This window comes from Ochotona princeps, chromosome 9, assembly GCF_030435755.1.
Source record: "Ochotona princeps isolate mOchPri1 chromosome 9, mOchPri1.hap1, whole genome shotgun sequence".
NCBI classification, from domain to species: Eukaryota; Metazoa; Chordata; class Mammalia; order Lagomorpha; family Ochotonidae; genus Ochotona; species Ochotona princeps.
This window is the reverse complement of record NC_080840.1, coordinates 32669570-32692631: the sequence shown is the minus strand read 5'-3', so window position 1 is coordinate 32692631 and position 23062 is coordinate 32669570. Positions and strand designations below refer to the sequence as shown.

At 41.2% G+C, this 23062-nt stretch overlaps 1 protein-coding gene across 1 annotated transcript in view; it reads right to left on the bottom strand.

Annotated features, from left to right (window-relative positions):
- The window catches only part of RGS22 (regulator of G protein signaling 22), a 107192-nt gene that overhangs the window by 73903 nt on the left and 10227 nt on the right, over nt 1-23062 (bottom strand). Inside the window, exons 3-7 of the mRNA XM_012925611.2 lie at nt 22494-22556; nt 9111-9332; nt 3586-3671; nt 2616-2787; nt 18-147 (exon numbers count right to left, since the gene is read on the bottom strand). Of these exons, the coding sequence (XP_012781065.2) occupies nt 18-147; nt 2616-2787; nt 3586-3671; nt 9111-9332; nt 22494-22556 (673 nt within the window). The remainder of the gene's footprint in view (nt 1-17; nt 148-2615; nt 2788-3585; nt 3672-9110; nt 9333-22493; nt 22557-23062) is intronic.

The window sequence follows — 23062 nt, the reverse complement described above, 5'->3', positions numbered from 1 at the left end:
TGTCCTTTTCTGCTTACCAGAACCAGACGGAACACCCGGTGATTCTATTTTGTCGTGGGGTATACAGCAAGGTAAGGAAAAGGTTACCACTGTTTGTTCACTTTGTTTTGCTAATGTAAACCAATCTTTCGTTTGAGTATAGGAGGCCTAGGAAGAAAGGACTTAGTTTAATGTAAATTTAGGAATATATTCAACCAGTCACAAATAGCAACAAATTGTAATCATTTGTATACTACAAATGTCAAAAAATCATCCTATAAAAGAAAACTGCTCAGAAAAATTCATTAGCTAAGACAAATGGAAAAGAAACGTTAATGCAGGCATTTTTCATATCCGATAACTAAAGGGAAAAAATGAACCCAATTCCCATCAAATTTTTCTGTACTCATTAGTCTCAGGCTACTGCTGATGACAGCAGGGTACCAAACCCTACTTCCTGGATTCACTAGAGATTCACGCCATTTGACTTTAACTTGGCAGTCACTGGGGTGCATTCATCCACTGCATGTTTGTCGTAACTTTGCCAATTATAACATGCCTCCAATTCGGCCTGACCTGGATCAGTCTTTTGTTAACAATTCTTCTCCCAGTTGTTTTTTAACAGAGTCTCTACTCTTCAGGCCACTGAAAACTTCTCCAGCTCAGACACTCCTGTGCCTTAGCCTTGGTTTTCACAACCTAGATCGGACACTTCCTGGAGACTAAGTACTGCCTCTGCTTGCTTCTGAAAGCAGCTGTCAATTTGCCTTTGCACCTTTGAGCCAGCCAACCCATTTCCTAAGCTGATTCACAAGCTCCTATCATACTTCTCCTGGGAAAATTCCTCTGCTTGCCTCTCTCGGTAATGTCCTCCCCTGTTTTTCCTACAGAATCCAAGATGTTCAGTCAGACCAGAGAAGGGTCCTGAAGCCACCTCTTGAGATGCTCACGTCTCATACTGCAGTACCTGGGACATGGTCTTGCCTCTTCTTCCGCTCCAGTGTTCCACTCATTAATGTACACTTTGAAGGCAGAAGATGATGGCTCAAGTACTTGGGCCCCTGCCATCCACATGGGAAATACAGATACAGTTCCTACCACTTAGCTTTGGCCTAGACGAGTCCTGGTTGTTACAGGCATTCACAGAGTAACAAGAAGACAGAAGGGTTTTTTGTTTTGTTTTCCTTCTCTCTCCTCCCCTCTCTCTCTCTCTGCTTTTCAAATAAAAATAAGTAAACTTAAACAAAAAACAGCAGAGAAGGGAGTGTCCAGCATTCTTCTCATTTCTCATTTCATATTTCTCAAACCAAATCAGCTGTCTGCACTTAACCTAAGGAATACTCCCTGAAGACAAAAGGCTCAAACATATTATGCAGAATTAAGTCGGGCCACCCATGAGACCAAAGTGAGAAAAAGAGGGGGTCGGTGTTGTGGCGTAGTGAGTACGGCCACTACTTGCAATGCTGGCATCTGACACGGGCGCTGATTGAGTTCCAGATGTTTCACTTCCAATCCAGCTCCCTGTTAATGTCCTGGGAAAGCACCCTGGGAGGATGGCCCAAGTGCTCGAGTCCCTGACATTCAACACAGAAGATCTGTAAGAAGCTCCTGGCTCCTGGTTCCTGCCTTCAGTCTGGCCTAGTCCCAGCAACTGCGGCCATTTCGGGAGGTAACCAGTACACAGATTTCTCCTGATCTCTCTCTCCTCCTTTGTGACTCTTTCAAATAAATACGTCTTTTTTAAAAAGAGAGATAAATAAGTGAGAGGTACTTTTGATTTAGTCACTAGAAGAGGTGGATTTTTGTATGCAGAGAGCTTTAAAAGATTCTAATTCACTTCTTTAGAATTAAAAAACATATGCATTTATTTGAAAGACAGTTACAGAGAGAAGGAGACAGAAATAGAGATGTTACATCAACTTCTTGATTCATTCCCCAAGAAGCTGCAATAGCCAGGGCTAAGTCAGGCTGAAGCCAGAAGCTAAGAGTTTCTCCTGAGTCTCCCATGTGGGTGCAGGGACCCAAGTACTACTCAGTCCATCTTCTGCTGCTTTCCCAGGTGCAATAGCAAGGAGCTGGATGGGAAGTAGAGCAGTCAGGGCTCAAGCTGGCACCTATAAGGAGGTGCAGGGGTTGTAGGTGGCAGCTTTAACTTACTATGCCACCATGTCAGCTCCAAAAAAGACTGTAATGTACTTTTGTTTCTTCTTTCATTTAAAACCATATCATTTATTATCAACTTTATGTCCATTCCACAATTATTTTCTTGGGGTTTTCATTGCGGTACAATAGGTTAAGCCTCTACATGCCATGCCAGCATCCCATAGGAGCGTCAGTTCAAGTGCTGGCTATTCTACGTGTGATCCAGGTACCTATCAATGTGCCAAGGAAAGCAGTGGAAGATGGACAAGTAGCTGGGTCCTTGCCACGCACATAGGAGACCTGGAGGGAATTCCAGATTCCTGGCTTCAACCTGGCCCAGGCCTGACCCTTGTAGACATTTAGGGAGACACTGTATCTGTCTCTCACTTTCTGTCACTGTTTTCCTTGTTTAAGTGGTACAAATCAAATTCATGACTTTAAAACAAGAAATTTCACTGAAGTGCTGAATCACGAAAGAATACTCCTATTTTTACCTCTCCAAGAGAAATGTAGAACTTTTTCATGATTGTAAGATTGTCTCTGTCTTCAACAGGAGGAGGCGGTGGACTGGGTTTTTTCTTCATGACCCAGGAAGAAAAATTTGTACCTACTGTGAAATTCATGCCTGATTCACTCCATCTTACTTGTGAGACCAATTTGGCTAACCTGCATTTCAGAAATCATACAATTTCAAAGTAAGTTTCACATATGGTAGAATGCAGAAAAAGCAAAAATTTGAATATTCCAACACAACACTCCCTCCTAACTCCACAGAATGATTCTCTCGTGATGTGTTAACACCAATGGTTTATCCATAGTATTGCCACCCCTCAGCTAGTACCCATTACGAAGTACTCTGTTCTCAATTGTCTTGTTTTGGCATAGAGGATAAAGTTTCTGCCTACAATGACAGCATTCCACATGGGTGCCAGTTCGTGTCCCAACTGCTTCATTTCCAACTCAGCTCCCTGAAAAGCAGAGGATGATGGCCCAAGTGTTTGTCCCCGACCATCATTTGGGAGAGCTGAATGAAACTCCTGGCTCCTGGTTTCAGCCGCCTGGCCCAGCCCCAACTGTTGTAGCCCTCTGGGAAAAGATCAAGTATATAACACATACAAAATATATCATAAGGGAAAAAAACTTGGCCTCATACTAAAAGATCCTTTTTCATGCCACACTGACAGTCATTTCTGAATATCTATCATGAAGATACCATTATCACTAATAGATAATTTTAAAAGTATAATATCAAGCAAGTACAACGAAAGTAGATTTTTAGGTACTATTAATGTTAAATCTCTTTGGAGACAACTAAATGATTCTTGACAATGCTCCATCACTCTTATTATAGAACAGGTGAAATCTAAACTCTACTGAGTCAAAAAAGATGTATATAAAGTACCAAAAAAATGGTTCCAGGAGGAAAAAAAAATAGGGCTATGAGTAATGATAGGACTATACTACCTATATTCAAAGTAGCAGTCACTTTCTAGAAATGCTGGAAGTCTTTCCTTTTTGATCCATTTGATTCCTTGTTCACGATTAAGACACTGTTAGGAGAAAATGAACAAAAGAGAAGAGTGTTAAAGATGGATCTTTTAGGACAAGCAAGGCCTAATACCAAAATAATAATTTCCAGCTGTTGCCAGGAGCCCTAGCGCCCCTGTTGCTTTCGCAGGATAGAACAATTGCCCTGAGTCACTACTGGGCAGCCACTTCTATCTACTCTGGGAACTCTTTCAAGTTTTTTCAACCTCCCTGTGTCTCCATTTTACAGATTAACATTTTGTATCCAAAAGAACTAATTTTTTAAAATGGAGGAACACTGAGAATAAAATGAGCCAGTAAGTATTTTCAAAGTCAAAAAATAAGTTAAAATGATTACAAGGGGCAGACATTTGGCAGAGGGGTTAAGATGTAGCTTGGGGAGAATCAAGATGGTGGAATAGGGTAAGGACACGTTTATACAGACAGAAAAACATTTAACCAGGATGAAGCAGAGAGGACATATTTTAGGTTGTAGGAAAGGACAGAACAACAGCAGAGTGGTACCTGGAGACTGACAGACACAGGAAAGCAGCGGACACAGCGGTGCGGTGTTGCAGTGACTGATACTCCAGCACGGCGATCTGAACTCCACAGCAGCCAGAACTCCACCAGCAACCAGGTGGGAAGGGACTTTCACTGGGAGCTCAGGTGGTGAACCCAGACAAAGAACTGTCCTTCCTGTTGGTCCATGTGATTTGACCAGGAGCAGAGACAGAGCAGCAGATCTCAGACGGGCAGTGTGAGAACAGAGTGGATTTCATAGTCCAGTCAGACCCCTAGAGCTGAATTGGGCGCCATTTTGTGTAAGAGGAAAGGGCGAGGAAGAGGACTGAGCATGCACTGAGCTGGGAGTGAGCTCATTTCTGTCTGGGTGAACTGCAACGACATAGCATTCTACGGGTTCCACTCAGGGCAGGTCTGGGATAACCCTTGGATCTGATGGCCAGCAAATCAAGAACTGTAGTGGTGGTACAGCAGGCGCCATTTTGGGCACTGTGGCAATAGCTTTGGGACTGCAGGGGACAACAGTGAACTGCACATGTGCTGATCTCGCGAGAACTTGGTGAGGTCCGAGATTGCACTGGTCCCGCAGGAAAATAATACTGACTGTGACATCGTACGGGTCAAAATAGGTCCGTGTGGCACCCAGACCTAACGTCCAACAGGTTCCAGCAAGATCAGCACCACCAACAACCTAATTGTATAGGACACCTGGAGTCTCTCTAATCCTGGGACCTGCTCCAACCGGAAGAGGGAGAAAGGTTGCAGAGACAACGGTGCAGCCTCAGCACGGTAGCACAGGAGGTGGAGAGTGGTGAGCCAAGAGCTGGGGCTGTGGAGACCACGGTGGAAATCTGACATAAGAACCCAAACCTGGAACTTGCTGGAGGAAGTGGCACAAGTGGCTGCAAGAAAAGTTGTATACCAACCGCAATAACTAAAATCGCATTGTAGACCTGTGGGTGGCACAGCTTAGAAACCTGCCCCAAGGAGAAGACTCTGCTAACCAGAGTCTTTTAACAATGATCAAGAGCAAAAGAAGAGACAAAGGCACAATGAATATTGCCGAAAACTCTCCTGCAAGGAAGCAAAACCCTATGACAACCTCAGAGTTAACTAAGGAAGACATCGAGAAAATGTGGCACACAGAATCCATAAGACTCATTTTAAAGATTCTGATCAACAATGAGAAGCTCATGCAAGAGTTCAAAGAATTTAAGAAAGCAATAAAGCAAATCAAGGCTGGTATATCAGAAATTAAGAATACAGTAGAGCAAATTAAGAGTACAGTGGAGAGTCTCCAAAATAGAATGAAGCAAGCAGAAGAAAGAATCTCAGAATTGGAAGACATTTCCTGTCACCAGGGGGAAGCAAGCAAAAAGCTAGAAGCAGAGCTGGATCAGGCCAAAAAAAGTATTCAAGAATTAAAAGACATTATTAAGAGGCCAAATGTAAGAGTTATGGGAGTCCCAGAAGGTGCAGAAAGAGAAGCTGAGTTTGCAAATGTATTTAGTGAAATAATAAAGGAAAATTTCCCTAATCTAGAGGAAGAATTGGGAAGCAAGTTCCAGGAGGGGCACAGAACTCCCAACAGGCTTGATCAAAAGCGATCTTCACCACCACACATGATCATCAAGCTCTCTTCAATTGAGCATAAGGAAAAGATCCTTAAATGTGCACATGAAAAAAAGCAATTGACATATAAAGGAAAGCCAATTAAGCTCACAGGAGATCTCTCACAGGAAACTCTACAGGCAAGAAGAGAATGGAGTGACATATTCCAGAGTCTAAAAGAAAAAAATTTTCGGCCCAGGATAACATATCCAGCAAAGCTTTCTTTCATCTTTGAAAATGAAATAAAATTCTTCCACAGTAAAGAAAAGCTAAAAGAATTTGCCTCTTCCAAACCTGCCCTACAAATGATACTTCAAGATGTTCTCTCTTGGCAGAGAAGAGGAATAGCACTTACCAAAACCAAAGGCAAACGGGAAGAACATCCCAGTAAAATGACAACAGAAGACTAAACCAATGAACAACCCATTCCTAAAATGACAGGACCAACGTAACACCCATGTATATTAAACTCTGAATGTAAATGGCTTAAGCTTAATCAAACATCACAGAGTAGTACACTGGATTAAAAAACAAAACCCATCTGCTTTTTGTCTGGAGGAGACACACTTCAACAAAGATTAGTGGAAACTATATCACATGGGTTTTGTTATTCTCTGTTAGTTTCATCTCTTTAAAACACTTCCTTCTGATTAGATCATTCAATGACTCGTATATCATACAGTAGCATCATTTTCAAGAAGGTTCTTGATTTTCATTTCTTCAGCTACACATTAGTCATTTAATAGCATGTTATTTAACTTCTTGGTGTTGTTAATTTTTTTCTTCCTGTTGTTGATTTTGTTTTGTGGCTCTTCGTTTAAGGGGATATATAGTAGCTGTGTAGGAGACTGTCATATCTAGTAACATATCATTTAACTTCAGGCATTGTAAATTTCTATTTGTTGATTTTGTATCACGACTTTTCATTTAAGGGGATGTACAGTAGTTGTGTAATGGAGACTGTCATATCTAGTAACATGTCATTTAACTTCATGGCATTGTAAATTTCCTCTTTTCTTTCTATTGTTGATTTTGAATCAAAACTTTTCATTTGAGGGGATGTACAGTAGCTGTGAAATGGAGACTAACATCCAGATGTGAGGATGTAGTGTGGTATGCATTTCTGCTTCCAGACAAAGATGGACTTACAGTGAAACTGTTTACTATATCTTGACAATAGGATTCTGGACTCTCTGCCATTGTCCAGGCCCGCAATGATGAACATATGACTGAGTATGAAGAACTATATGTTAGTAATGATATAGAGGAACTGGGGGGGGGAGGGAACTGGGGAGGGGATAAGGGAATATGAAACTGTACTATAAAATAATAACAATAATAATAAAATGTATAAAAAAAAAGATGTAGCTTGGAAGGGCTGTTGTTGTAGCATAGAAGGTAGAGCTGCCACCTGTAGAAGATGGCCCAAGTGTTTGGGTCCCTGCACCCATACGAGAGACCCAGGAGAGGTCCCTGGTTCCAAGTCTCTCTCTCTCTGCCTTGCAAATAAAAAAAAAATTTTTTTTGACAAAGATGTTGCTTGGTAAAACTAAACAAGTGGAACTGCAAAAGGAATGATCAACAATGAAGAGACATCCAACATAATGGGAACAAATATTTGCAAACCACCTGTCTGACAAAGTATAAAATTATGAATATATACCAACTTTAAAAATTCAACAAGAAACCAATCAATTCAATTAAGAAATGGACAAAAGACTTCAGAAGACAGTTCCCAAAAGAAAAAATGCAGGGGCTAGCACAGTGGCACAGCACATTAATCCTTTACCCTTGGTGCCAGCATCCCATATGGGCGCTGGTTCACGTCCCAGTTGCTCCACTTTACAATCCAACTATCTTGTATGGTTGTGCACCCACGTGGGAGACCCAGAAGAGGCTCCTGGCTCCCACCTTCAGATAAGCTTAGCTCTGGCCATTGCAGCCACTTGGGGAAGAGGAATAAAGCAGTAGACAGAAAACTTTCTTTCTCAGTAAAATCTGCCTTTCAAATAAAAATAAATAAATCTATTAAAAAATACAAACTGGGGCCCAGCACAGTAGCCTAGTGGCTAAAGTCCTCACCTGGAATGTGCCAGGATTCCATATGGGCACTGGTTCTAAACCCCATTTCCCATTCAGTTCCCTGCTTGTGGCCTGAGAAAGCAGTTGAGGATGGCCCAGGGTCTCAAGACCCTGACCCGCATGGGAGACCCAGGGGAGGCTCCTGGCTGCTGGCTCCAGATCGGCTCGGCTCCAACCATTGTAGACATTTGAGGAGTGAATCATTGGATGGAAGATCTTCTCTGTCTCTCCTTCTCTCTGTATATCTGACTTTGTAATAAAAATAAATCAATCTTAAAAAATAAATAAAAGAAAAATTAAAAATACAAACAGGCAGAGTAGCTTAGCGGCTAAAGTCCTCGCTTTGCATGTGCCAGGATCCCATATGAACACTGGTTCATATCCCAGCTGCTCCACTTCCCATCTAGCTCCTTGCCTGTGGCCTGGGAAAGCAGCAGAGGATAGCCCAGGGTCTCAGGACCCTGCACTTGCATGGCAGACCCAGAAGAAGCTTCTGGCTCCTGGTTTCAGATAGACTCAGCTCCAGCCATTGTGGTCACTTGGGGAGTGAATCAGCAGACAGAAGGTCTTCCTCTCTGTCTCTCCTCCTCTCTGTGTATCTGACTTTCCAATTAAAAAAAAATTAGATTTGGGCCCGGCAGCGTGGCCTAGTGGCTAAAGTCCTCGTCTTGAATGCCCCAGGATCCCATATGGGCGCCGGTTCTAATCCTGGCAGCTCCACTTCCCATCCAGCTCCCTGCTTGTGGCCTGGGAAAGCAGTTGAGGACGGCCCAATACATTGGGACCCTGTACCCGCATGGGAGACCCGGAGGAGGTTCCTGGTTCCCAGCTTTGGATCGGCGAGCACCGGCCGTTGCGGCTCACTTGGGGAGTGAATCATCGGACGGAAGATCTTCCTCTCTGTCTCTCCTCCTCTCTGTATATCTGACTGCCATAAAATAAATAAATCTTTTTAAAAAAATAGATTTAAAAAAAACTTTTTAAAAGAGATACAAATGGCCAACAAATATGATAAAAAAAAAATGCTCAACATTACTAGTCATGAGGGAAGCGCAAAACAAAACCACCATGAGATATCACCTCACTCTTGTCAGAATGGCTAAAATCCAAAAAGCATACAGCAACAAAAGCCAGCAATCACATGGATAAAGGGGAACACAAATATGTGGCTGATGGTATTGGAAATGAACACAGCCACAATATCGAGTATGAAGAAATAAATGAACTCAAATGTATTTTCTTACCATAATGCTGTAGTTGACATTAATGGTCTCATCTGCGTAAGAGGCATCAGGTTGAGCAGGTTTAACACCAGTCTTTCCTTCCCTTACAACATCATAGATGGGACTGCGAGGCTGGCAGCTTTGTAGGACTTTTTTCAGTTGCTTTTCCAGATGATGTGGCGCATTGTTAACTACTTCAAAAACTCCATAATCCACATTAAATCTAATTGCCTCTGAAAATGTCTGCAACATGTACATGAAAAAAATTAAAATATTGTAAAACCCAGAGACTCGCAGTCTTTGGAAACAGCTGATATATTCTTTCCTTCTGTTTTTTCTCTTAATGATTTTCCACAATACATTTTTGTAAGTATAGGGATTCATTCCCCTTCCTCCCCTTACATGTACAAATATGTACATACATGTATATACACCTACAGGGAGGTCATCTTCTTAATCATGACTTCTCCCCTTGTTAGGAGCTTGGAACTTCCCTGGCTACGTGTCAGGAGCCTTTCCTTACCAGAGCACATATACCAGAAGACAAGCATTGGGGTATGGTGGGAATTCCCTTTGTATAAATATGTTGCTTCTGTGCTTCTTACAAATACACACCTGGGTCTCTTGGAAGCCATTCTCTTAAAAGGGGCTGGGTTAGCAGGGAAGAATTAGGAAAGGAAAACAAAACAACAACAAAAAAAGAAACTGTGTTCCTGTTATCGCCTTCATCCCTAGGAGCCAGGAAAATCAACAATCTCCCCGTCCCAAAGGAGAACACTGAGGACAATGTGTTCTTCATTTAAGACCATTTCAACAACATTCCTTCATGGTGTGACAAAAGAGACACTGAAAGTACCATTTCTGAGCTTTTCTCAGTAATTAGTGATGCTGCCAATTTTTATTTAAAGCTAGCCAGCTAATACATGACAGTCATAAGTCTGAATGTCATCTTGCCAATAAGTAGCTCTGTGATTCTGAGTATATCGTTGGGCATGTTTAGGATCTCTGTCTCCAGGAGCAGCAAATGGGGGCCCTATCTTTTCTCTTTTTTTTGTCCACCGAATCCACAATCAATTTCCTTTTTCAGGGGCTGGCTTTGTGGCACAGTGAGTTAAGCTTCTCCCCTGTAGAAACAAGTCTCCCTGGACCCAGTGATAACACATTTTCCCGCAACACCATACAGGTTCACATACAATAAAATTGGCATAACTGACCACTCTCTGTACACCAAGCAGAGGGCTAAGTAACAAATTAGGAAGCTGGGATTCAAACCCAGGGTGTTTTGATTCAAAATCCTATGTGCCTATTTCTCTACTTTGACTAGTAAAGGCCCAGAGGTGTGAAGCCACATGGTGATATATGAGGAACTCTGAGCAGTTCAATGCAGTTGAAGTACAATAGCTACAACTGAAACAGTTTAAGGAACAGGGACAGAAGAAAGGAGCGAGATGAGATGGCTCAGATGACGTCATGAAAAGCTCTACATGCTATTTTTAAAAAGTTCAAGCATTCTCTTGATGCTCTGGGTAATAGGGAGGCATGGTTGAAAAACAACAAAATCCAAATAAGGGAGCAGCATGTCTTCTCCAATTTATGTCTTACAAAATTCCATGGGTAGCAGTCTAGAAGAGGTGGCATTTGCTCTCTAGCTCACGAGCTGTGGAGGGAGACGAGCAGAGCCATCCCACACTACAGATCTGGCTGCCGTCACAACCTGGTTCTACGTGACCATGAAATCACCTCTCTGGAAGGGTACCATCCTTGTCACACACAAGTGTGGGGAATGTTTGTAAGGCAACTATCATTTTTTTTAAAGTATGTTGATTTTTTTTTTTAATCTGAATTTCTAGATACTGATTTGTGTGAGAAGCAGAAAGAAAGAGAGCAAGTGAGAGCATCCTGGCCTCTTGGCTCACTCCCCAGCTGCCAGCACTAGCCAGGGCTGAAGTTGGGGTAAAAGAACTCATTCAAGGACTCCTATAAGAGTACAGAAACCCGATTACTGCAGCCATGTCACTGCTTCCCAGGGTCTGCTTATGCAAAAAGCCAGGCTTGTGAGCCAGACCCAGAAATCAAACGCACACACCGTGTGGGTGTCTCGACCACTTAGCTAAATCGGACATCCCTTACATTCAACTTACATAGAAAAACCGCAACTGAGGCAGGTTAAATGATCTTTTCATTGCCTAGAGTCTGGATTCATGGCTACTAAACTGTCTTGCGTCTAGGGCTGACAAATCATTTTTGTTAGGGTTTGCAATGGAGAGAGCCACTTAGGATGCACTGTAACCTCCTCAAACAGATAGCCTGAAGAACTAAAAACACCATTCCCAGAGTTCCTGTAACTCTGGTTCCACATGCAATTCACGTGCACTCATGGAAACACTTGAACTGTGAGTGGGGGGAACTGGGGAAAGCAGTAAGGCATATCCATTCCCAGGTAGGACAGCTGAGGACCACAGTGCAAGGAGAGAAAAAGAACTGATCAAAAACAAGGGTTTTATAGGAAAATCATAAAGAAAAAAAAACAAAGGAAAATTAAAGTTTTTCTAATGTTCCTACTTATAAGAAATGTAGGCATGATATGTTAAAATATTTATAATTTTTTTGAAACTTAAGAATTCCTCTTTGTGGAATTAATGAAAATGAAACAGACTCTGCCAAGGATACTTAAGTGCTTTCCCATTTTGTAAGTCATGCATTAGAATAGATCTCAGAAGGCTCTTACTAACACTGTGATTCTAGGATTATAAAGATGAGATGGATAACTAATTCAAAGCTTCAGCCAATTACTTTGCCAAAACAATATCAACATTTTTTAATGCTCACATGCCAATTATCTGAGCACAGAAAATACAAAGATAAACAAAACACTGATTTTTGCCCCTACTAGGAAATACATGATTATTTTCTCTCTGATGAAAAGTGTCAACAAAGTACAGAAATACGTTCAAATTCATGGGTTTTATGTTTGGGACCCTGCCACTCACACAGGAGACTCAGGTGAAACTCCTGGCTCCTGACCTCAGCCTGGCCCAGTGCTGGCTGTTGGAGCCATCCGGGGAGTGAACCAGTGGTTAGATCTTTCTGTCTGTCTCTTCCAATCTTTTTGTAACTCTGCCTTTCAAGTAAATAAATCTTTATTAAAAAACAGAGAGGAGAGAACTGGCTAAATTAAGCAGAATGATTAAATAGAAGAAATCATCCTTTTTGAGACTTATCAGTGAAGAGTGGTTTTAATAAACTAGTTAATTCCAGTGTGCCTTCTGCACTTGGTGGTCTGCCAGTCCATGACGGTATCTCCAAGAAAAGAGCCCATGTCTTTAGTTCTTAGTAAGATTGCCCAATTTCACTGCTCTTTTGTTAAAGTGCTTTCATTTGTCCAACATGCATTTATCATTCCTAATTAAATTAGATATTATCATGGATGATATATTGCTATATTAAGCTTATGCAGAGTTTCCTCCACAAAGGATGAATGAGACATGGATCCCTGCCTTGGAGTACATATAATCTAACACAGGATGACAGAAATTCATCCAAACCCACTCCAATGGAAGGATAAACTAAAGTCAACACAGCGAAATCATATTTACTCAAAACTATCCCTTCAACATTTTTGAAAGCACCTCTACAGTTCAATGTTGTCCATCACTGTTTTGCTCAAGAAGTTGGTCACAGCCAGTTTTTCCCCCAGCACTGAAGTACATCATTAATTCTTCAGTTACTGGTAGGCTTGTGTTTAACTCAACTTGTACAAAAATGGGTAAGTATAATGTTCACATCACCCCTAGCATAACAAGATAGCCATACTATTGAGAGGCAGCTAGGGAAAGACTTACAGAAGGGATGTGAGAGTCTCATCCTTCAAATCACAACCTCTGGTACATACATTTACAGATTAGCTGGACACAAAACCATTTCCACCCTTTAAGCCGCCCGTGCTTTCCTTGCAGCGTACAATTAGTTGGATTTGTGTAATAATGTGTATATATTACAATTCCAAACATGCATAATAAGCACAGATGGAAATAGAAACAAGAAGTGGGAAGCCAGAGAAAGACACATTAACAATCTTTAGGAAACTAAAGAACATATATGGAGACAGTGAAATGCTAGAGTTGGATCCTGAAGAATGAGCAGACAGACATTCCCAGGGCAGAGTAGGGAAAGAAGGAAATCCCTCAAAAGAAACAGCTGATCAGCCAGGGTAGAAGGGCATCAAATACTAGGACCCTTTGTGCTAACTGCAAGCAGTTTCACATTGCTGAGGGGACAACAGCAGGACATGGCCTGGAGAAAGTCAGACAACTGGTTCATCAAGCACCTTCTACTAGCTGCTGTAGCTCTCAACGTATGCTCTATGTCAATGGTTCTCAGCAGCATCATTATCATCTACAAACCTCCTACAAAGACAAATCATCAAGTTCCTCCCTGGAATCAGAAATCCTTTTATAATTTCTAACCCATACTCAAATTTAAGACTCACCGGGTTAGATACATGGCTAGAGAACAGTCAGCCCACGAGCCATATGACCCACAAAATCATTTGGTCTGATCTTGCCGAGGCAGCCACAGGCAGGATCTGAAATTTAAGAAGACTCTAACAGGCTAATTTTTAATTGGATAATTTTGCATGGGCTATATAAAAATCCAAATGGCCCTTTTCAGAAAAACGGTTCCTCAATGTGAAGGTTGGTGAAGAACTTTTAACTGGAGCAAGATAAAATTCCAAGGTTCACATTCTGTCCATCCCTTCAAGCTCATACTCAGGTTTTAGACACACACACACACACACACACACACACACAGGCACACACATGTAAATTACAAGGGTACTTCAAAAAAGCTCTCAGAAGGGCCAGCGTTGTGGCATTACAAATTAAGCTGTCATCTGCAATGCCAGCATTCCATGTTGGAGCACCAGTGGTTGAACTCTCCACTAGTCCACTTTCAATCCAGCTTCCAGCTAATAGGCCTGGGAGAGCAGTGGAGGAAAATCCAAGTACTTGGTACACTATCACCTAAGTGAAAAGATCCTGGCTGTGATCTGCACTAGCACTAGCCGTTGCAGGCGTCTGGGGAGTGAAACAGAATGGAAACATCTCTGGCTGGCTGGCAGTCTCTCCTCTCTGTCTTCAAATATAGATATTTATTATATACATATAATTAAAAAAAGAAAGAAAAAAGCAAAAAAAATTAACACATGTTATTTATTTGAAAGTCAGAGTGTCAGAGAGGGAGATCATGCATCCACTGGTCCACCCCCAGATGGTGCAACACAGTCACAGCTGGGCCTAGCCCAAGCCAGGAGCTTCATCTGTGTCTCCCACTTCTGAGCTGGAGCCCAAGTGCTTGGATCAACTCCCCCTGCACTCCTAGGCACAGAAGCAGGGAGCTGGATCAGAAGTGAAGCATCAGGGACAAAAACCTGTGCTAATATGGAATTCTGGGATTGTATGTGGTGGCCTAATTGGCTATACTACAATACCAGTTCCCCCGCCTTAAAAAAAAGAAACATACTTCAATATTTATTTATGTAATTATTTGAAAGTCAATTACAGAGAGAGTGCACGGGATCAAGTCCCACCTCTGCTTCCAACCCAGGTTCAGGTTAACACACTTGGGAGGCAGGAGATGATGGCTCACATGCTTGGGTCCCTGCCCGCCACTGTGGACAACCTGAGGGAGCTCCAGGATCCTGGTTTTGACCTAACCCTGACTACCGAAGGCATTTGGAGAGTGAACCATCAGATCTCTTTGGGAGATGTACAATCTCTTTTTAGCTCACTTGCTTGATCTCGCTGTTGTGTGTATCTGTCATTCTGCCTTTCAAATAAAACTTGGAAAAAGAAAAAAAAAAACAAGACATGTAGACTAAGGGAGATAAAAGTGAATGGCAAAGGAGATATTTTCCAAAAAGTGCTGAGTAGGTTGATTTACAGACCGCTCAGCTTTTAATCATATGACAGGAAAAATCTTCAGTTGGAACCTCAAACCCAATCCTCTGCAAGCTGTTACAGACTTCTCTTTTTCTTACTGAATTTTCTTATTTCAAGGGTATCATTTTCCAAATGTTCTAAAATGAATTGACCTGAAGGTGGTGAAAGCTAATTTTGTAGTACTAGTCACCCATGTGCGAAAAATATTTTTACAGAAAAAGCAAGTGCATGAAAATATTTTTACCACAATAAATTGCTGGTTCCACAATTCTTTGAAAAGAACAGGAAAAAAAAAAAACCTGTGAATAATTAGTGACGTGCTTAAACTGCCAGGCCGGCACCACTGAAACAAACCGGGTGCCAAATTATTTAGCTGAACAGTATTTAAATTAAAAACTAATGACTAGGTTAATTTAATACATGTTCATCTCTCCTCCAACTCTGTCTCAACTAATTGAGCTCCAAAGCTATATTTTAAACATGCATCCGAGTCAGTGAATAAAAAACATCTGACTACTTAAATGTAGTAAGTCAGTTACCAATCACAACTTCTTTTAATCTAAGTTTTATTGTCATTTAAGACGTTTAACCATAAGCTGTTTACTATACACTCACCAAAGAGATGGAAGGAATAATGTGCCACATGAAATGTACAGAAAATATCTTTAACTAAATGGGTTACATAAGGTAATTTGAGTACTTTATGTTAGAGCTACAACACTACCAAAACACTTGATTTAAACTGTTACCTAGAGCTCCTTCAACACCCATAAAAAATCAATCTTAGCATATTTTAATTTTGACAAGGGAAGACCAAATCTTTTTATCCCCATTCATTCACTCACTTCCCAAAACCTATACTCGCTCTCTCTCCTAATCTTCCCTCAAATCTACCTAAAATACAACCCCTTCATAAAGCTGAAAGAAATTATAATAGTTTACAGATTTTTAAAAGTGTGGAGAATCAATCCGAAAAAAAAGAAGTTATGGTAAAATTCCAAAAGCACATAGCTAAGCATGGTCTGGCAAACACATGACATACCTATCCTTGCAAGGAGGGTATAGAGCAGGCCACCCCTTCAGCTTCTGCAAACCATAAATGTCACAAACATTTGAAACCACCCACAGAGGACCAGCCTAAATCTATGAGGGCTCATCTACTCAATCCCACAATAGTCAGTGAGCATAAAATACACAAAACAAAACCAAAGGGGGAAAATGTTTTCACACTAATGCACAGAAGAAAACTTAATAAGCAAACACTTGTCCATAGAGTTGACAGCAAAATTTAAAAAAATAGAAAAAAAAACCTTGCAGACACCAAATGAAAACAATATCTGAATGTGAATTTGGCACAAGAACAGAGAGAGTGAAGTTATGAAAGCTAGGAATTGGAAAGTGCCATAATCATTTATAATAGTGGCAACTGTCCTGGATTCCCCTCTTCAAAAAACATCATGGTGGCAGGCTACCAGCCATCAGTTTCTGGATCTTACAATGGGTCCCAAGGGTATGATGATGTAATGGAAAGGAACAGTGTAGGAGTCACAGAGACTGATTTCTAGGCCCGTTTCTGCCACAGTCCAACTGTGGGAACTTGGGCACTGCTACTACAGATGTGCAAAGTCTCTGAAAACTAAACAATCAGAGGGTCATAGCTATATTTTCAGATTATTGGAGCAGGAAGAGTTGGAGGTTGGAGGTTGGAGGGGAAGTAAGAGGGAAAAAAATAGATTTGTTGGTTTATTTCAAGCCACTTACGTGGAAGATGCACATGATCAAGAAGCTTTAGGAGATACGGAAGGATGAGCCCTAGCTCCGCTCCCAGGAGACCTCTAAGGCAGCTCGCGAGATGCACCAAGAACACAAATCACCCCAAATCCTCTAGGGTTGGAAAAGTGCAGTCTCCCACCTTATATGCCTGGAATCCAAAACGTTTTGCATCAAAATAGACTTATCTTTCCATTGACGTTTCCACAGACATTTTGAAACACCTTCATATATACATACATAGACAAGAGCAATTCAAAATAGTTTGTGGAAACTAGAACTTAAAGAGAATCCGTGTGCATTTACAGATGAGTATCATTTTTAAAAACTGCATGGATATCAATTTTTTGTAGAAAAGTAAATATCTATTTTTAAGAGAAAGATGTTTGCTTTTACTTGAGAATTAGAGTCAGAGTTAGACAAGGAGAGTCAGAAAAAGAGCGATCTTCCATCCATTGGTTCATTCCCCAAATGGTGGCAGCTGCCAGAGTCGGGCTGATCCGAAGCTGGGAGCCAGGAGCTTCTTCCAAGTCTCCCACATATGTACATGGCCCAAGGCCTCAGGCTATACTCGCTGCTTTCCCAGCCCATAAGCAGGTAGCTGGATCAGAAGTAGAGCAGCTAAGCTCAAACCAGCACTCATATGGGATGCTGGTACTACCGGTGGAAAATAGCCTGATACACCACTGTACTAGCCCCATAAATTATTTTTTAATTCCATTTCCCTCAAAACTCAATCAAGTACTCTCGTACATAGATAGGCTATTCCCTATACAAATATACCATTCCTACAGATGATTTTCTAACCTCTCTCTGTGCACCTCCAATCACATTAAAGTTAGTCTTATACAAAGCCAGCCCATCTCACTGTTAGAAAACACCCTTTAAAGTTCTTTCTTGCAATAAATGAAGATCAGTTTCCCAGAAAAGCTAGCCCTGGTTCTGTCCTCAAGTTCCACACAATATGTTAACCCTGCTTCCTCAATCAGATCTTTAGATGTTTGAAAAGGAGTTCTACCCCTACTATCCCTCCCCAAGCCAGGTTAAACACCCACACTTCTTTCAGTCCTTCCTCGTCTCACATGAATCTGCATTGGCTGAGTTTCCCTGAATCTGGTTTGGCAGAACAACTTTCAACATATGGCACCAAAAAAAGGAATACAATATTCCAAATGTGGTCTGACAACTCAACCCTACAAGAAAACACTCACTGAGTACCTCCAGACTAATATTTTTCTTGACCTTGACTATACTTCTATTAATGTACCCTAAAAATACATTAACTTTGTTTTAGTCCAATTCATACTATGTATCCAGACCAAAATGAGCCCAGATTTTTTTATCCAAATGATTGGTTTATTCGCTCGCTGCCAGTTCCGTAAACATCATAATGGAGTGAGACAATCAAAAACTTCTGAGCCATGTGGCCCTGGGTGGACCCTGTCACTTACTTGCTGAGTGACCTTAAACTGGAAAGGCACTGACTCTTTTGCAAGTTTTCGTGCAAGGCTCTGATTAAAAAGAAAAAAATAAGAGTTAATTTAAAAAAAAGTTAATAACTATTGGGCAAAGCAGAAGCAACTCCGGAAAAAGCTGAGTATATCAGGAAACAAGAGAGCTTATCACAGGCCAGGAACACCTGGTCACCTTGGAACACCGAGCAACAGACTGAATCCTGCTGCTATCTCTTCTTCCTACCTCACTCTGGCCACAAACAACAGAAGAGAGCTTTACCAGTCTCAACCCAATCTTTGCAGAGGTCAAGCAGCCGCTTCCATCCAGAAACGTTTTAAATGCCAAGTGCATAGATCAACACCCGCCATGATGAGACATCACGGTCACAAGCATGTGCTCACTGAGGAACCTCCACCTTCCCCATCCATCACATCTCAAATGTGCAAAAGCCCATTGCTGTGAACCCTGGGCAGCCATCACCCTCACAGGGTCACTCTGTCTTGTGGCAGTGGTCCTCTACCAAGGAGCAGTATATCAGATAATCTTTGTCTGTCTCTCTTTCTTTCTTCTCCCACCACCCATCTCTGCTAACTCCTCCCCATCACCCTCGGGTGCCACTTGGCTGCACTGCTGTCTGTACCGGACCAGTGAACCTTGCTAGGGAGCACTTCTTCCCTTGCTTTGAGCCGAACCATACTCTGAGTGGTTTTACCTGGTTCTGAACCTGAACTTGAGCTTGACAATGATAGATTTGTGTGGCACAGAAGTTTATCATCTAGACTGACAGTGATCCACTGATCCGACTACAGAGTGACTGCTAGTTAACATTGCAGAAGCAGAAGAGGAAATGGTCTAGTTAGTGAAGGGAAACAAAAGGAGATGTACCAATGCACTGCATTTCACAGCAATCTTGTAAAACAGCAATCCTCATGGAGAAATACATTGAGAAAGTAACTAAGTAAGCAACACTTCTAAGCTCTTAGAGTAAGTGGAGGGGCTGGAAACAAACACAGAAATGCTCCATGTCTGTGACTAACTTGACATGGTGAGACTCAAGCACAAGACGAGTTACTGTGGGCAAGATGGGATGGTGGGTTTGGGCAAGCAGATTACACAGGGAGGTGCAAGAAACATGAAGCTAAGAAGGCTAAGCCAAGGCTAAACTGCTAAGGATCTTTGAATTCCAACCTAAGAAAGTGGGAGTTCAACCTGCAGGCCATTAGCAATCATCTCCTACTGGTTATAAAGAATCAGTTCAATAGCTGAAAATTAATCTCACAGATAATTGAGATAAATCAAATAATGCTGAGTGGAGCACATGTTGGAAATATTTTAGACAGGCTTGGATAAGGAAGGCTTTCTGAACAGAAGCAACTGAAGTCAGGGAGACAGAGATACAAACATGTCAGGCAAGAATATTCCAGGCTGTCAGACCCTGAGGCTACTTGGCATAGTCACATTTGAGAGACATGAAGAAACGGCAGTTATTCTAGAGAGGAATGAACAAAGCAAAAGGGGTAGGGGATCCGGACTGAGAGATGGCAGCAGGCAGATCACACTGTATTCCAGATTTTATTCATAGTCTCACGAGGAGCTTCTAAACAGCACTTGGAACAGAAGAAGTAAGAGGAGTCAATTTATTATATTTGTAATACTTTCTTGAAATCATAATACACACTAAATTTATGGCTCCCTAAAATATCAGTTCACAATCAACCCCCCAAAAAGTGAGATTAGTCTGGCACACTTATTCTCAGTAAAGCCCGGCTGGTTTTTCATTCTCAGCTAAGTGCTCATAAAGCAAATATTACTAATCTGCTTGAGAGTTTCGCCAGGCGCTTGGTTTGAGAATCCATCATTCCTTCTCCTCTCTGCCCTCAAATTCCTCTTGAAAACCTGTGACAACATTTTCCCTTCTCTCACTTTGTGTAAAGAATGGGGAATTAAAAGGCAGACTGTGGGTATTAAACACAAATGAAAAGAGACCTTTTACAAAAGAGGCATGCACAGGAAGATTTGTGACGAGATGGAAAATACAGACGAGGTCGCCCAAGTGGGCTGTGTGGGACACACTGGATGGGGTGGGAGGAATCAGGCTGCAGGTGTCTGCTTAAGGTGACGGATGAAAAACATGACCGCAGAGTTCAATAGAAATCACACCCCGTAAGTAGACACAAAGCCTAAAAGAAAACATAGGAAAATGGTAATCCATTTTGACTGGATGGCAGGATTACGGCTGAATTTTTCTCACATTTTAGGTAAATTTCCTATATTAGTAGTAGTAGTAGTACTTCTATAATTCAATGGAAATTTTTTAAAATATTAAAGGGACATTTAGGCAGAGGAACTTATTTCCAGAGCAAGAGAAACCAGGGTAATCGCAAATTTGGAGCATTAAACTGTGTATGTTAAGAAACTGCGACTGGACCTCTACAGAGATTTTTCTTTTCAGATTTTTACAAAAATGTACTTTGGGAGGAAGGAGAAGGGAGACTGTAGATCCTAGAGGAAAAACCACACAATTAGAAAGAATACAATCCTTGCAATCCTGTCATACTGCTGGGTTCTTTGTAATGTACAACTAGACAATGAAAGTTAAGAAACCAGAATGCCTTGAGTTTCCTTGCACAAGCATCTTCCAACTCTTCCTATGGTTACAGTCACTCAGCTGTGCCAAGTAGAGGAGTAAGCACCTAATTCTTTCAGAGGGAAAAAAGCACCACACACACATACACACCAAGCCTGTATACATACATAGATACGTCCATATGTACAAAAGCTAATCTGGCACGAAGTACCAAAGGGTATTTTTCCATTAAGAGATTGTCAGTGATTAAGTTTTAAAGGATTTAATTTCCTTGAAAATCAGTTGTGAGTTCTTTATATTTCACATTTTCCCTGGTAAAAATCTTAATGAAAAAGTTTTCATAGTACATAATAAGAACCTCTTCTAACTTAACTTTCTTTTAACTACCATTCCTGATTAATTTCATTCTCATACAATAACATAAGAATTTTTATGAACTCCCATTTCATTTTTCCATACTTCTGAATATGTCGTCACTGCTAACACTGGAATGCTATTAACTGGTATACCTCTATATCACATCAATGCCAGTATGGTGAGTTTTATTTACTACTGATATAAAACTCTAGTTGCCTTGGAGAGGGTGTTGTGGTACAAAGGGTTGGTTGGCCACTGGATGCCTGCATCCAATATTTGAGGGAGGAAAGGTAGGGATCCTGGCCAGCTTCCTGCTAATGCACCTAGGACACAGCTGATGATGGCTCAGTCCTTGATTTTCTGTCACCCACATGTGAGTTCCAGATGGAGTTCCAGGCTCCTGATTTTGCCCTAACACAACTCTACTGTTGTGGCCATTTGAGAAGTGAATGAATCAATGAGAGCGCTCTCTCTCTCTCCACCCCCCTCTATTTCCTTCTCTGACACTCTGCCTTTCAAATACATAAATTTTTAAAAATCAAAAATCAAATAAAAAATACCAAGACCAGTGCCATTATAAAGCAAGCTAAACCTCCATCTGCGGCACTGGCATTCCATATGGATGCCAGTTCATCTTCTGGCAGCTCCACTTCTGAAACAGCTCCCTAATAATTGTCTGGGAAAGCAGCCAAGGCTGGCCCCAGTCCTTGGGTTCCTGCATCAACTATGAGACCCAAAGAAAGATCCTGGCTTCGGATCGGCCAGCTCTGGCTTTTGTGACCATTGGAGAATGAACCAGTGGAAGGAAGATTCTCTCTCCCCCCCCCCCCCCCCCAGTGGATAGAAGATGTTCTCTCTCTCTCTCTCTCTCTCTCTAGCTCTGCCTTTCAAATAAATCTTTAAAAAACACACAAAAAAACAATCTTAAATATAAATTCCACTTTAATCTCTCTACCCAAGAAAATGGCAATAATTGTCTAGAGGCAAAAAATTTATTTTAACTTTTCCAATAGAGTATCCTAATCACCTCTGTTCATTAGGCGTCTAATGTAGTGACAATTACACCTATAACAGATTTCATACAGATTGCATTTTCATGGTTAAAAAAGCTCCAACTTTCTTCAATTAGAATAATTTATCAATACAATTCAAACCAAATGATTTTAAAAAGATACAAACTGTATCAAAATTATTTAGTTATATTTTCACAAAATATTACGTCTTACACAACAGTTCATGATTGAAACAGTTAGCTTTGATAACTTATTCAAAAAAATATAATGAGATACTCACTGGAAGGCTTAGGAATTCATTAAAGTAGTCCACAAGGAAATCATCTGTTGCCAAAGAATCTTCCTACCAAAGCAAAAAACAGAATTGTGATTATGTTAAAACATGCTTACATTATTATCTAATTCTGCCATCCATTTATTATAATGCAGAACTTTCAAATCCTTTTTGAGAGTCAATCAAAAGCAAATTTTTACCATGCTGTCATCTCTGGAAGGAAGGTAAGTGTAGGAGGATGAAGTGAAACAATCTTTTAAAGACCTTTCTATTGTACTCAGTTGGAAAGCAGAAGACAATATATATAACAGTTCTTAAAATGAAACATCAAAGAGTCCACAAGAATACCACTGCATGGGATATTTCCAACAGACTTGTTTGAAATACACATAGTTCATAAAACTACAGACAGAATCAATAAAGACAGGAGCAGTGTTTGGGGTTTGGGTGAAATTGAGGATGCAAATGTCACAAATGAAGCAGCAAGTAAGTGAAGGAAACATCCCACTGCCTCCCTAGCAGAGACACCATTCCCGTGATTTGGACCCTGCCTCACTTACCCACAGGCAAACCTT